General features: G+C 39.2%; 1 protein-coding gene across 1 annotated transcript; it reads left to right on the top strand.

The window, feature by feature from the left end:
• The first annotated feature begins 11,040 nt into the window (after positions 1-11,040).
• LOC145503011 (uncharacterized) lies at positions 11,041-14,227 on the top strand. The gene is made up of 3 exons (XM_081482433.1): positions 11,041-11,586; positions 12,235-13,025; positions 13,632-14,227. The coding sequence occupies exons 1-3, from the start codon at positions 11,213-11,215 to the stop codon at positions 13,910-13,912; spliced, it is 1,446 nt and encodes a 481-aa protein (XP_081338559.1). The 5' UTR covers positions 11,041-11,212; the 3' UTR covers positions 13,913-14,227.
• Positions 14,228-16,658: the final 2,431 nt, after the last annotated feature.

Here is a 16,658-nt window from a genome sequence, read left to right on the forward strand (position 1 = left end):
TTCAAGATGAACCGAACTTTCCCCTCCTGGAAATTTTCATCTGTTTCTGGCCATGCCTTGTTGACAACTCGTCTTCCAGATTCTAGTTGGCGGAATGATAACCGTCTTACTTCATTACGCTGGCCATTTGTATCATCTGCATTTTCTCTGTTTTTCGCCTCTCCAATCGTATTATCGTGAACTTCCTTGCCTGTTGTAGCTTGGTCTGTAATGTTAAGCGGATTTTTCTGCTCCGCTCTTTTGATCGTTTCAAGGAAGGAACTTCTACCACAGGGATCTTTCATTAGTTGCTTCAAAGCCAAACGAAATCTTCTTGCTCTGAAAAAATAGATAACGGGATTGATTCCACTGGACAGGAAAAGACTGAAGTTTACTAAGAATGTGATCCAGTTGCTAGTTGAATGAGGATTGTGACGATCCCATACTGCAAACCAAACAGGTTGAATGAAACACACCGATAATACCACCACTATAATGGCCACAGTTTTGGAAGCCTTGACGTCCTGTTGCAGTCTTGCCTTAGCATGGATCGGCGATAAGTGTAGGCTTTTCCTCTGCGAAGAAACAGTTTAAATTTACTTTACCGCGAGGGGTAACTAGAAAGGCATGGAACGGAAAATTTGGCGAAAAGCTAATATTAAAAACAGAATGGTGCCAAATTCCCCGTGTTTCTTTAGAGTTCGATCTAAAAGCGAAATTCCGAGTATTGTTGTGTACAATCTTAAAATCTTGCTGCAGGCTATGTGTGTGTTTAAAATAAAAGTGACGAGAAAGGTTACAAGAACGTGCGCATTTTTTCCTCTTCAAGGAAGTGCAAACCTACAGTTGAATCAATAATTCTCAGCTCATGATCAAGCTTATTACTAACCTGTAATTTCCTCCGCCGCATGGAAAAGACAATCAGGACACCAACGGCTATCGCACACACAATAAACAAAGTCATAGCTGTTGCTTGAAAAGTTTTATATTGAGAATAGATGTGCTGGCGATATGCGTACACATGGGCATCTTGAAGGTCGACATCAAAAAGAGGAATAGAGAATAACGAGAGAACGACCAAGCTGATCAGCCATTCAAGAACAACTACGCAGATGGCTTTTTGTTTCGTCTTCCAAGTGAAATATCGGAAGTCGAAGGCTATTCCCAGAGACGCGTTCACCAACAGTGACAATGTTGAGACAAGATGGAGTAAGATAAACAATCGACTCAGGTAAACCAAAAGAATTGCCAGAGTTTTTCCTTTAAGCCAGCTCACTTCTAGGACGCCATACAGTAGGTACGTCGGCATGTTGATCAGTGCGTTCAGGAGGTCGACCAGTGCAGCATTAGCGAGGAGAATGTTTGGAAAGGTACGAAGCTTCTTGAACCGAGCAATGACAGCAAGAATGAGCCCATTAGCTAGAGACGAGGAGATGATCAACGTTGAAAGACATGCAGCCATGGAAATAATGGCGCTCAATGGTTTGATGAAAGGCATGATGTTTTTTGTATGAGTTTTTCTCATCTGATGATTTGATCTGCTGAGTCACATCACGGCCAGAGAAATATCAAATCACGGTTTACCTTCTCAGATCAAGTCTTTGTGCATTTCTTCTTTCAAGCCCTCGATCTCAGATAAGTAAAAAAAAATCATTTAAGACATACCACGACAATTGTTAGGGAAAATGAATGACTTTACCAGCGACATTTTCACTGAGTGAACGAAGCAACTTGATTCGGATTTCGGTTGAACTGACCTGTTAATTTTCACATCGCCTTGTGTCGGTGGTGACTTTGAACATTAACTCGGTTAAATGTGTCTTTTCTGAGTTAATTGTTACCTGGACGGCCAGCTAGAGCGTTTCTTTTCATATTTTTAATTGATCAGAAAGCTAAGCTAAAGGTTATTGTTTATACATAATCAGGCCTCTAATCGTGCAATTTAAGGCGTGATAATTGTTGAATATAAATGAAGCTAGGTATCAAACTTTGATCGGGCATATAATAATTCCCTGCTAATTATGTGTTATTTTTTTTCCTGGATAATTTCTTGCCCTTTACGGAGCTAGCGGCTTGAGCTAAGGATTAAAAAGTAATTTGAATGGTTTCAGAACCCATTTTTAACGGTTTAAAGCAAAAATAGAACAGAGTTACTTTTAGCTACTTTTGCGGCATCTTTTTAACTCTCAAGAGCTTCCGTGATTTTTACACACTCTTATAATATGACTGAATAAATTACATCCTTGTGATTGGCAGAAAGCAAGCCAGTCGATCGTTAATTTTTAATTTGCCCTGCGGTGAAAATCGATACAGGCGCGTTAGTAAGTTTTCTCGGTCATAACATAAATTAAATGAGTATCCATATGAAAGCTCACATTAAAACATTTATAAATACTGTATATTAAGTAAAAAGGCAAATAAACAGAATGAATGAATGAATGAATGAAAAGCTAGCTAGAGTAGTTGAGGAATTACATTCTTCGTGAGTATAAACCAATGAACCGGTTAGAACTCAAAGTTAGAAATACAAGTAGTCAGCACAAGCGCAGGGAAACGCATTATCCGTATTTGAATGAAATTAGCTTGCAATACACCTTATTCCAAAATGGCCGCCATTTTAGTATTCTTTTGTGTACTTGAAAATGAGCCCTTGTTGCCTCGTTTAAGGGAAAATATTCTTTTGAATTTCGAGTTTAAGAGCGAGGCAAAAAGGGCTAATTTGCAAGTAAACAAAAGAATACTTAAATGGCGGCCATTTTGGAATAACGCGTATGGAGGCTTGTATGCATTTGAAAAGACTCCCCGCATTAGCCTCGGTTGCAAGCTAGTTCCAGTCCAATACCGGGAATATGAAAATAGTCTATTGCGGCAACAGGGCTGAATAACGTCTGCGCATGTGCGAGAGGTCAGCACAACAAAATCAAATTTCGGCGCGAACGTGATGTGTGGTTCTTTCGTGTTCAGTTGAATGACGACAAGAAAGGAGCAGGAATTTTACCATTATTTTGGCACCTAAAAGCAAATATCTCCTTTTTATGCTTTGGAAAATGACAATTTAAACAATTCGAAGTTTTTGTTCCCAAAGAAATGCCGAGAAATACAAGAAAACTTGTAGTTAACGTGGTAAATATTTAGAGCTTTGGATTCAACCGCCACGATTCAGCGTCGTTTCGATTGACAGTCGTTTGCTTCGTTTGAGAGAAAAATGATGTTTGGGGGACATTGACGGCAACACGAGAGTTTGGAAAAGTGTCGCCAGACGTGAGTATTACGATCTTAGTTTGTTTTGTAATCAAAATGGCACCTTTCTTTAGCGAGTCGTAAAATTTATTTTAACACAAACGCTGTGGTATGGTATTGCTGTCGTAAAACTTGTATGGTCAGCATCTGCATGCACTCGTAAGCTTACTTGCAAGACTTAAAGCTCAAAAAATGCTTTCTCCAGGAACGTATATTGTTGGCTACATGTACCTATACAACTGTAGAGTACTTTTATGTACAGAGTTTGCTTATCTTAATCGATCGACATATTTCATTATCTAAATGAAGCACATGTTACTGTTCCTAAATTATGTGGGATGCTGTTAATCGTTTTAAACCATGAAAGCAGTTCAAACGCTGCATCGTTTGGGGCCATTGCCAAAAATGCTCCACTTGTCCCATGGTAATGACTGTCAAACACAGTTATTCCATTCTGTGTAGGGATGAATGCCACCGTTTTGTCATTTATAATGAGATACATGCTGTCTTGGTATTGTTCAGCTGGGCTTGGTTTAAGTGGTACGGCAGGCTTGCTGCTGGAGTCTGCTCTCTGATGATACTGACTGGCAACTCTGCAGAGACATCAAGGCTATCAAGGGCATTTGTCTGCTCCATTTTAGTTGCTGCTTCCTGCACACCATAGAGCTCCCCACCACTGTTTTCATAGTATTTAAACATAGCGGTCTGGCACTGGCTACAAAATATAATGCATAATGTATAATGTATATTAAAAGCTTTTCTACTGCATCTGCATGTGTGTAAACACTCATTCGAATGGAAGAACCATTTCTAATTATTTATAACTATTTTTTAAACATTAATTAATGCAGTGGGGGATAATGTGGAGGGAATGTTTAATCAGAAAAATTATTTCATTTTAGAATATACAAATTTACTCATCTGTCGTACCTGCATGTTTCCTCTTGTTGCAGTGCCCCCTCAGAGTTATTTAGTTTTAATTAGTAAATACAATTATACAAACAGTATACTTTATCCTACAGGAATAGTAAATTTGTTGAAACTTCTACATGTATACCTGAAGATGTTATTTCCTTATTTTCCAGTGTTTTCCCAAGTTGACTGACCATGCTTTGTGAAGCATTCTCCTAAGAAGATTCATACCAAAACATTGTCTCCATGTTGTTATTACTGACAATTTTTATAATTAGAAATTGATTATTATCACATTTAATTATTATATGTACATATACCTGTCTGCCATCAGGCGACTGAACACTGGTTGGAGAGGAGGTTGACGGTTTACTGTTTCTCTGTAAGGAGCAGATACATGATAAAATATTTTGGTATAGTTCTGGAAAGATTTTTTGTGATAAGAAAGTAGCAAATATGCAGTATTGTTTTGGTGGGCAGAATTGGCAAATAAACAAATGAACAAAATATGGCTCCAGCCTATTTTGTGTGTGTGTGTGTGTGGACTTTGTGGGACTGGTATTTCAGTTTCAGGGGCATCAAATATTAGTTATATGTTGTATAATTATCTCAATGTTGCATTAGACGAAAACAAGCACTTCACTTACTTGTACTGGTGGGACATAGTCTGGATCACTGGAGAAAACACTATCAGCAATCGTGAACACTTATTACACCATCGGGTGGGTAACCCGAAAACAGACCCCCTGTCCGCAGACCCCCACTACGGATCGGGTCTGCGGACTACCTATGGACCGGTCCACGGACTCCCCCAACGGACCCCCTCTACGGACCACCCCCCAAAATATAATAAAATTAATAAATAAAATATTTCATTTACGGGTTGTCTAATAGATTACTCGTGACAGCGAAATTCCGAATGTTACATTGAACAAATGTAACAGACCTAGATTCTGGCTCGGGTGCAATTCAAATCATTACACATTGCTATTTCCTTTGCTGTGGCCATAAAATATATGAAAGACACGTACGGGGAAGCCTCCGGGAAGCCTCAAAATTTGTGCTCTTTTCCGTCTGCCATTTTGTTCAGCCCATTTTCCCGTGGGTTTGTAAACTCATTCCAGGCTTCACAATTTGCTCAGCGGAATAACATACAAACAATTAACGGCCTAAAAATATATCTTCCATAGCCTGATTGAGCCACGAATGAAAGGTAAGAACTTTCCTTCTTACCATCGGCATTTCCTTACACTGAAAAAAGCTTTTAGGCCTTTTTTGGGGGGAGGGGTGGGGGGGTTGGGGTGTTAAAACCCGAGTCTGTTACATTTGTACAGTGTAACACTCGAAAAATCACCGACACAAGTCTGAATCTATTTGGCAACCCATAAGTGAAATCTTTATTTATTATTTTTACACTATTTTAGGGTGGTCCGTAGAGGGGGTCCGTAGGGGTAGTCCATGGACCGGTCCGTTGTGGGGGTCCGCGGACCGGGGGTCAGTGTTTTCAGGTTACACCCATCGGGTTCCGGGCCGGTAAGTAGGGACATTAGCTCCTACCCGATCAAAGAGAGGGTAAAACCGCCTGGGGACTTTTCTTTTCGACAGCTCAGTGGAGTGCTCCAAGAGTGGAGACGAGCAATATTCATTCGCTTCCCGAGTGGCTCTCATCCAATTCCGAGTACAGGCCCAGCAATTTAAATTCCCGTCCACGAACCGAGCAATGGCCTCGTCAAACCGCCTCAATCGACCTTGGCATGTTTCTCCAGCTCGTGTTCGCTTAACAAACCAGAAAGTCCGCTCATTTGGTTTTGCATTTGCCCCAAAAAACAATAGAATGGACGTAAATAAAATCCCAAACACGGCGAAAGATGTCATCTCCGAAGTCCTCGATAAATCTATCGTGTTCACGCGCTGTTTTCACCAATTGTACAAACTTTAAACCCCTGTGTACAAAAAGGTATGTGCCGGCCAATGGTCGAGGGAACTAGTGAAAAGATTTCTTTCTACCGTTTTTAGTTTGGCTCTACTTTTTCCCCATAAACCGGGCGCTATACGAAACTTTTTGAAAACGCCGCCATTTTTTCGAGGTTTGTTATGGTGCCCAGGCCGTTCGCGGTAGCACGAGCCATGAGATCTCGCACATGCGCAGACGTTATTCAGCCCTGTTTATTGCGGCAGGCTTTGGTTCTGCGTTTTATTGGCAGAGCAAGTTTCGCAAACATAATAAAGAGAGAAGCAAAATCAAAACGATTCGCAGTTACTGTTGGCACTCGATTTCTGAAGTACGGAGTGATCTTAAATAACTTTCAGAGGGATTACAGTAGGAATAAGGACTTTATATATGTGGAATTTAACATCTTATCCCTCATACTCTCTTGTCAGTCATACTTTGGATGTGTCTTGGGACCCGTTTCTTAAAGTGCACCTAACGCTCAAATTTTTTTTTTCGCTAAAACGAATCTACATGTTATTTGAAATACTTCTGCGAAAAAATTTTTGGATTCGGTTAAATCCTCGATTTTCTGTGCCCCGACGAAATCGCGAAAATAGCTCCAAAACACCGCCATTTTGTTTCACGACCGAGTTTGAGGAGAATGGGTCCAGCGGCTGGTGTGACGTCTACCCAGGAAGATCGAATAACTCACGTCCTCTCATTTCCTTCAGGATGGTGCAATACACATTCGAAAAGTGCGCAGAAATGCCTTCCAGAAGTGCTATCGGCTGTTGCAGCAATATCCCAGATCTAAAAAAAGATATACTGTACAATTTACTAGCGATGATCGGTCAATGGTACAATAAAGACATAACGATGGTTGATTTTGTCGAACCGAAACACGCGAACTGAGTCTGTGAGAACCATTGAAGAACTCTCACTGGAATTTGTTCCGCAGACTTTCAAACGCTATTTTCAAAATTTTCTGCTCAAAGCCAATCAGCAATTTGTCGAAATACTATCGACAACCTATATCTTCCAGTCCCGCAGTATTTATAACATAGCCGGCAAAGTTGTGTGATCAATCAAGAGGACGTTACGACCAAATATACTGATGTGTAAATAGGTCGCAACCATACGCCGCCAACCAGCACTTATTTCTCTTTCGATTTAGATTAAAGTCGAATATTAACGGCAAGTTTCTTTCACAGGTCACAGGTCACAGGTCACAGGTCACAGGTCACACTCAAAACACTCAGTAAAACTCGCGATGTAACAATTACCCGAGATTCCCAAGAGGTTTATCGATGTTTCCATGTAACAAACCCTAACTTAAAATGTTTTACTGTATAATTTTAATGAAAAAAATTCTAGGGGTGGTATATGTACGAAATGGGTTGAAATGTAGCTTTAAGACATGTAGTGTTAATATATTTTATCGTAATAAGATAATTCATTATGATAGCAAATTGAACTGTTTTATTTCTCTTTTTTTTTTAAATCTTTACAACGAGTATGTACTTAACAGAAACAAGAGGTCAGGGTCCCCTATACCTCCTCTGAAAACAATTTCACGCATAAGTAATTGGCCTTTTCACGCATCACAAAAAATTCGAAAACAGTTTCACCTTCACAGAAAAAAAGAAGCAATCACTTTTCACGTAAACATGCAAAGGCTAAATCATGTGTCACATAAAAATACAAATTTTATCTACGTTTCTCAAAACATACAGAACCCTCCATTTTGATGCATCGAAATGCCGTGTGTGACACATCGTGACAGACTAGATTCTAGGCCCTCCTGGTTCACTGTCGCTGTGGTTAGTTTCTCAGTCTTCCAGCCGCAAGCGCGTGGAATGGGCAGGTTTTACATCTAGTTTGGTGTACTTTACGAGCTTTAATGATGCTAAAATCTACGAAAAAAAGTGAACAATTATTCCCGCAAAAGTCGTTGGTTCACAAATCACGCGTAAGTAAATGCATAATTCACGGATCAGTGTAAGCCTCTTTCGTTTTCATGTTATATTGAAAGGCTACAAACAATTTATGTTTTCAACAGAAATAAGTCTTGGCTTTCGTTGGATCAATTTTTTTTTATTTCAGTGCTATAGCTGATTTCCCCTATGGGTTTTTTTTTTCAGAAGAGCCGTTATAGTTACACTTAGGACGCACTTGTATGCATCTGTTTCATGACGTTTAGGCGTATTTTTGGTGACCTGTGACCTGTGACCTGTGACCTGTGAAAGAAACCTGCCGGAATATTAATCCTTTAGAATTACATGATAACAAAATTGTTCTACTCACAGAGTTTTTCGAAGGTTTGGAAATCAGTAGTGCGACAATCATTCTATACATTAATGTCGAAAATATGACCGTGTAACATTACCCGCGGACCGCTTAGGGAACACATCCTTTTCGCTTATCCGACGAATTTCACCGCAAACTTTGAAAAAGATTTACGCTGGTTATTTGGAGTTACGACTTAAAACGTGTGGCAATGTGAAATCGGTAATTGTATGAAATGTTTCCTTCCGCCTTGCTTCCCGTAGCTTCAAAAATACAGGTCCAGACAATTCTACGATTTTCAATCGATCGAAGTCAGTGTTTTGGAGATCATCAAGTCTCGAAGACTGCAACACTTACGTCGCTCTTATAAACATGAAGCATTCCAGGAAGTAAAACACAAACTGGATTTAATAGAACCACCATACCTTGACAAAATACATCCTCGCTACGGACAAATGTAAACAGGTTATAAACACGCGTGGGAGTCTTGTGTTTAGGTGACGAAATTACCATCCAAAGCAGTCCTTGAGTTTTCTTCCCTGCTTTTCGTTTGACTGCTCCTTCGTATCTAGCTTTCCATTCTTAATATACGGGGCAGCTCGTCCGCAAAGAAGTCTTGCCCGTCGTCGCTTGAAATATTGCAAATTGTTCTCAAAGCTTTAAGCAGTGAGTTCACAGTTGCCGAACGTGCTCGATCGAAGTTTATTTCGGTGTCTTCCGAATCGAAACCTAACTCTGACTCCAGTGACGAAAAACAAATGATTCTGAAACAAAACTTGGATGTCTTAGTCCCAAAATATATTGGAACGATTAGTTTTGTTTCCATTTTCTCGAGCAAATACAGAGAGCTGACTGAGGCACCATTGTGTTTGGTTCCTGGGTAGACGTCATCAGGTACCGTCGCCCCAGGCTCCCTAAAACGCGGTCGTGAAACACATCAAGCGCCACTTTGAAGGGCATAGAAAATCGAGGATTCAACCAAATTCAGAAATTTCTTCGCCCAAATGCTTCAAATAACGTCTAGACTCGTTTTAGCGAAAAAAAAATTTTGGGGTTAGGTGCACAACAAATCGTGCAAAAATGTTATTAGCCAATAGATATTAAAGTAAATCCATTATAATTGGAAGCAATCAAACATACAACCTGATAAAATAAAGACGACATATTTTATGTCTAGGAACTTGTTGTCTTTCAATCTGAAACCACAGCAATTTAGCCTGCCTTTCATGTTTCGTTCACCACTGTTTATTCACCTTTTCCACACCTGCTAAGTGTGTAAAATAGTATGATTTACTGCACATCTTCTCAGTAAATCACTAAAACTACTACCAAGGAAAATATCAGCACCCTTAACGAAAAAAGGAGGATTTTCTGACAAAAGAGGTATTCGATTCCTTTGTTTTACATTGGTGGCTTATGATTATATAATCATCACTAAATAGTTAAACGTTTCTTGTCACTAACTAAAAAACTTTAAAAATGGACGTTATTTTTCTTATTGTCATGTCTGACTACAGTTATGTTATCACTATATACCGAATACTAGATTTTTGCCGTCGTAAATCGTGTTATTTCATAACTTCTTCATTTGGTGACTAAGTCAAAAGTAACGAAGCAAGTGATCAGGAAATGACTGTAATAGCAGTTGATTTTGTTGAATTTAAGCTAGCGGCTGAGTGGAAGGTGACCCTCCTAGCTTGCGGGATCTTTTTTATATATCAAGCCGATCAAAACATAGATAGATAGATTTTAAATTATCAAGGAACACTGTGTTTAATAATGATAATAATGATAGTCACTCGCTTGAGGAGGAACTCTCGGCTATTACTAAACTAGACTTTTCATTGACGAGGGGTAGCCAATAACGTGTCCAATCAAACCTCTTTTTTATTCCAAGGACTTAGCTTTAGGAGAACAGTTGTAAAACTAGCTTTTCAAAAAAGTCTTCTCCACCAAGAGCGATGGCCTCATTTGGCCGTTATGGCCTAGGGTGTGTATAGTACAGGCCGACTTAGCAAGGTCCATACAGAAACAACCGAGAGCCAGTATTCAAGCTTGGTTTATAAGAGATTTGTTACCCGACTAGAAATGTTAAAATAATAAATAAGCGACTATAAGACACGGTACAAAACAGCTGAAAACCCCTAGTTTTAGCACTTAGTCATATCTGATGTTTCAAAATAAAAAAAAGAGGGGTGCATTTTTTCTTGTACGTGCAAGTTAGTTCTTTTCAAAGAGTAAGCCTTGAAAATGCAGAAAAACCTTCAAGATTTGGTTGCATCCTTTATTTAGTCAATCACATCACCTGGGTCTAGAAATCTCGTCATATTTGACTACAACTGTCAAAACTTCGAGACAAGTGCTTCTCAGTTTTTATGGTTAATAACAGTTTCGTCTTTCTGGAAAGTTGCATTGTATGCCTAGTTGGAAGACTTTAAACGAAGCTGTTTTTTCACAGAAAACAGCCTTAAATTTCAATTAGTTTAACTCAGTGTCTGTAGTGTCACAATGGAGTAAAATTTTGCATACCCTAAACTGGACTTGAAGGTAACAGTCATCAAAAACACTTGGCAGACTGTCGTAGTCCTCAGTAATTTTAAATCTGGGCCATTCACTCTAGAAGTGAAAGTATCAATAGTTTAGATTAACTAGAGGTGTAGAATTCTTTATTTTCAATTGTTGCTAAGATTATGCAACGCGGCTGGAATCACGAACATCAACGTAGAAACAAAAACGAAAAGAAAAAAAATGTAACAACAAAACCAACCAACCAACCAACCAACAAACTAAAAAATTGAAGTCACTAAATAATAACAATATTGAAATCATGGTTGTTTTATTTCCAGAGTGATCAACTCCAACATGAAGAGAGACTTGATACTCCTGTTTCTATACGTATTTCACCTTTTTTCCTTGTCCGATGTCCATGGTGGGCAACTGCGGCCTGGGGACACAACTAAAACGCGTCGAACAAAAGTGTTGATTCTTGGGGCAGGCGTGACGGGCTTAGTGGCTGCAAAAACTCTCCAAGAGAATGGAATCAACGACTTCTTGATCCTGGAAGCTCAAGACTACATTGGAGGGCGTTTTAAGCAAAGATCTTTTGCGGGAGTAAAGCTGGAAGAAGGTGCAAACTGGATTCATTATGCGGATGATGAACAAAACCCTTTGTGGGAGCTAAAGAAGAAGCACAACTTACGAGGAATCTACACCAACTACAGCGATATAATAATAAGGTAAATTGGCGTATTTGCTTTGCGTTTATGCATTTAAAATGCATATGGGGGAGCAGGGCTGGCGCAGTGGTGAGAACACTAGCCTCCCATCAATGTGTCCGGCCCGGTGTCAGATGTGGGTTGAGTTTCAAGATGTTGGTTCTCGCCTTGCTCCGACGGTTTTTTTCCGGGTTCTCCGGTTTTTCTCTCTCCTAAAAAACCAACAATTCCAAATTCCAATTCGAGAGCCCGCAAGAAAACCAGTTAGGGCTGATGCGGCTTCCTCTCTAAATATTATAATTTATTTATAAAATGGCCTCATAATCTAAAATACTTCAAGTCCGTGATTCGAGATCAACACTCTTTGTGTGAAGTCGTAGATTGTTTTTAGTTGAGAACAGCTTTGATTCTCACAAACATATCTTTCTAATGGATAGGCAGAGCTTACCATCATCAGAGCTCAGTCAAAAACGGCTGTACTCAGCGAACGCTCGCATTACTAGGCATCAACGCTCTTCGTGTAAAGTTGTAGATTGTTTTTAGTTGAGAACCATTGCTTTTAGTAAACAATCCACGTCGTGTTACTTCTGGCATTTTACTGACCGGCCACTTACGCACCCACTTGCACAATTAACTTTTCTCTTAAGCCGAGTATGTTTTTGCCATCAGAAATGAAAAAGGTCAAGACATCACAGACCGTAAAGTACTAAAAGAGTTTGCTGAAGCCGAAGGAAAGCTAATGGCATTGCAAGAATTGAAATCTAAAGATCAGCGACCTGATATGTCTGTCAGGGCAGCTCTATCCAGTGTGGGATGGACCCCTGATACTCCAGCTAAGAGCGTCATCGAATACTCAGTTATGGACTTTGAATTTGCTGAACGGCCAAAGATGGAGTCTCTTATGGGATTCGAATCTCGATCATTCGACTTCTTTGTGGCTGACCCACGTGGTTATGGAAGCATCTTTCTTAAGATGGCCAATAATTTCCGTGACAGAATTCTTCTGAACAAGATTGTAAAACACGTTTCCTACACCCGATATGGCATTAGAGTTACTACAGTCGATGGCGAGACATTTAACGCGGACTATGGCCTCTGTACATTTAGCACCAGCGTTCTGGCAAGGGACTCTGTCATGTTCTCACCCAAACTTCCTCAATGGAAAATGGAAGCCATAAATAAGGTTCCACTGGCGTATTACACAAAAATTTTTATCAAGTTTCCCTACAAATTCTGGGATAGCCATGAGTTTATCTTGTACGCTCACCGTATCAGAGGCCATTACCCAATATGGATGGACATTGAAGCACGTGATATTTTACCAGGGTCAGCCATCTTGCACGTGACCGTCACAGGTGAAATGAGCTTGAAGGTGGAAGGTCAGTCCGATTCTGAGACGCTGAAAGAAATCATGACAGAACTCAGAAACGTTTACGGTTCGAATATTCCAAATGCTCAAGGTAAGATTTCTTAAGCTTTATCATTGTGAAATCTCATCACCTACTAATGACCATAAAGCACCATTGGCACAAGTTACCGTGACAATAACAATTTGGGTGAACCTCCACAGCACTGTTTTGGTACCACCAGAAACAAGGATGACAGTTGTTATGGCCAATATTTTTTTCGAAAAATAAATTCAGCAAAAAAATTTTTTTTCGAAATCAGCGCCTGTGACGTTATCTAGCTGTAGATTATACAATAATCTTGTCAAGGACACTCAAGGTCACGGGTAATCATGTCATGTATGACCGCGGTGCATGATTTCTAAGGGTAATCGTGTCAAGTTCGCGCGCTTTGTTTGCCGTCAGTGAAGAAGCAAAAACATGACTTCCATTTTCTTTTTCGTTCAATGTATAATAAAACAGTTATTAGATTCGGTTTTGTGATATCCAGAATAATCAAGGTCTTGGTAACGGTTATCAGCCTCAGCCTTCGGCTTCGGCTGATAACCCCTACCTCGACCTTGATTATTCTGGATATCACAAAAACCTCATCTAATAATTGTTTAGTATCCCTCGCCCTATCATAATAGAGTTATGATGTCTTTTTATCTTCCAATCCAGGTATATTCTATAGCAGATGGTCTAAAAACCCATTCACTCGTGGATCTTATTCAAACGCTGAAGTCGGTACCACCAAAGCGGATTTTCATAACTTGGCAGGAAAGCTTGGTAAGCTTTTTTTCGCCGGTGACTCTTTTGATTTCGACTGGTGGGGCTTTGTGCAGGGAGCATACTTCACTGGTGAAAGGAAAGCAACGGAAATTGTGCAGTGCATTAAAGGCAATTGCGAAGTTTTCTGGCCAAAGGGAAACGTTGTTCAAGAAGTTTACATCAACCCGTAAAGCACGTACTTAAGCATATGTACTAGGGACACAGATTTCTGTCAAAATGATTTGGCAACTTTAGGGTCTAAGAGCTGAGTATATTAGGGAAAATGCCTTGTTTCAATTAACTAGTGCCTCTTAAAGGGTATTGAGAGGTCAATTTTTGCGTGATTAGATTAGACGTACTGAATTTATCGCTTTTTTTCAACTTGAGGGGCGAGGGTTACTTAGGTTAATTAGTCGCGGAGAGCCGGAAAGTTCCAGAAAAGTTCTACCAGGCCTAAAACAGACTCTCAAAATTTTCAACGACCACAACCTAACCTCAGAAAGTCATATTTGAGAATTCTGAGTTACTCTTTCGAAGCCTCCAGCTCCAACAGCCCCTTAACTTACCGCAGCACAAAATTAACTTACCACAAAATTGCTTACGCCCAAAATTCATAATAGGCGAGTACTCTTCTTGGTTTGAATGTTTGTCCAATGCCAAATTATCTGGAGTGTTTTGAGGGTGGGCCTGGCTTACGACGTGTACGACGATCTCGCGCAAATATAGGACTACTCAGGAGCATTGCATCGAAATATCACTTTCCAGTTTTACTGCATATTGTTTAGCTTTCTTGAACGTTTATAATCATAATGTGATGTAATAATGTATGAAACTTAGGACTCAACGGATGCTATTAACAACAGAACTTTATTGTGTTAAAACAAAGTCATATGATCGAAAGTCTACTGCTGTATCTTTTCGAGAAATAGTGTTAATTATAGCAAGTTGTCAAGTGTGCAATAAACATCTCTTAGACCTACTTTTTGTTTGGTTTTTTAATGACCAACTTATCAGTGTTTTTAACTTGCTAACATAAAATGTATTATTTGGATGTTGCAAGAACTAAGAAAGAATGGCTATTGAGATTTAAGTTAATTATCATAAATTATTGATACCGTCTGACAAAAGCTTGAGGAAAATAACTTGGAATAGGCAAGAATCCTATCAGGGTAGAAAGGTATTTTTCCTTAGCCACTTCATGTTCAAATTTGAGGTTTAACAACAGCAGAATCAGAAGCCCGACAGGCTCTCCTCCAAAATTGATCTACATCAGATCTTTGTCGGCATACAGATTGGCACATCTGTTTAATTAATTTTGAATGGAAATATCGGTTGCCCTCCTCAAAGTATATCACTCCAAACCTCAATCTAATTCCAATAACTGAAGATTTTACGTGGATCATATCAAACTTTGGGTTTAAATTTTGGTTAAAGAACAGCTCCTATTGTACTTTCCTTTTAGGACCATTTCTACTATTAACAGTTTTCAATTCAGTCTTGTTCGTTTCTAAAACTTTTGAAAGAACCGACGCTGAGCCAGTTTTCCAAGCGTGATATTCATTACAAAATCTTCGTTAATGAAGCAACAGACATGTTCAGGTCTTTTAGAAGTGGAGTGTATCAAAAACTGTTAAAACGACGGATTCACCAGGAAGCGGAAAGAAAGATTTGTAATTAGAGGCGAACTTGACCCTCGAATCAGTGTTAACACAAATGGGCAGAAAAGGAAGATCTTTTCCTTTCAAATTGAACCGCACCTTAAAGAGAGGTCAAAAAACTGCAAAGCTTTTTTTTTTTTTTTTTTTACTAAGCTTGAAAGCTTCATATCTCGAGAAAAGAAAATGAAACGCTTCTGTGGGCCTCAAACTCGGGCCCAGTTCTCTTATGATGTTTGACTACATCCAAGCCGGATGTTCCTGCGACAAACGGCTAAGTGAACAAGTCCAGCGGACGAAAAATTTTAAATGTTTAATTTTCCTTTCTCGAAAAACAAAGCTTAAGCTTGAAAGAGTCACCATGGAACTACTGGAAAGCCGAGCCTACATCCGGACAAAGGATATTATTTTGGGTTTTGTTCACAAGAAAAAAAAGAATAAAATTACACTTCGAGAGATCCTGCTTCAAAATAAGAAAAATCGAGGGAAAGTTAACGTTCTCACTTTGATAGTTTGGAAGTACCACAAAAGGATTCCTATATGCATGTGGTACGTTGTTTTATTATGGAGCTCGAAAGCAAAAATCGATCTACAACTGCATTTCTTTACTGTGATATTTCAAATACAATCCTGCCTCAATGATCAGGCAAAGGGCTTTTTTTATGTATTTGGGGGGATTTAAATTAACAAGTTTCAGCCTGCAGGTTACTATTCGTAATCCTCAGGCAGATTTTCTACTGTCCATATAAACTTTATCAGTTGCTAAATATGGCTTCTACCCCTTATTTGACTAGAATCAGTCTGCTATAACACCCACGCTAGTAGTATTTCTTCCTTCCTTCGGTGGTGAAAATGGAAAAAATCCTTTCCCAAGAAATGGATTTTTGGCGAAAAGTCGGCTTTGGTAACTTTCATCTTCTTAATGGAAATTCTATTGTACCTTTCTTTCAATGCTTAGCACATCCTGCTTAAATGTAAAATGCACCACGTGCTAAGCATTTAAAGTAGACGTAAATCATGGGAACCGAACGAAGCAAAACATATCCAAGACTAAGTAATAATGTAAACGAGTTTAAAAGGCGTCTAAAAATCATTTAAAAGAAAACGCATCAACATGTGTTATATCCCTGCTTTCAAATCCATTACGAGGTTAATATCAAAGATTGACGTCAGCCATGCGATAAAAACGCAAATACTTTTAACATTTAAGTAATGGAGATTTTTTACCAAGACAAAAAAGTACATCTATGATTCTTTGCATTTATTTGGCAAATAATCCGGC

Source organism: Orbicella franksi, chromosome 11, assembly GCF_964199315.1.
Source record: "Orbicella franksi chromosome 11, jaOrbFran1.1, whole genome shotgun sequence".
Taxonomy (NCBI): Eukaryota; Metazoa; Cnidaria; class Anthozoa; order Scleractinia; family Merulinidae; genus Orbicella; species Orbicella franksi.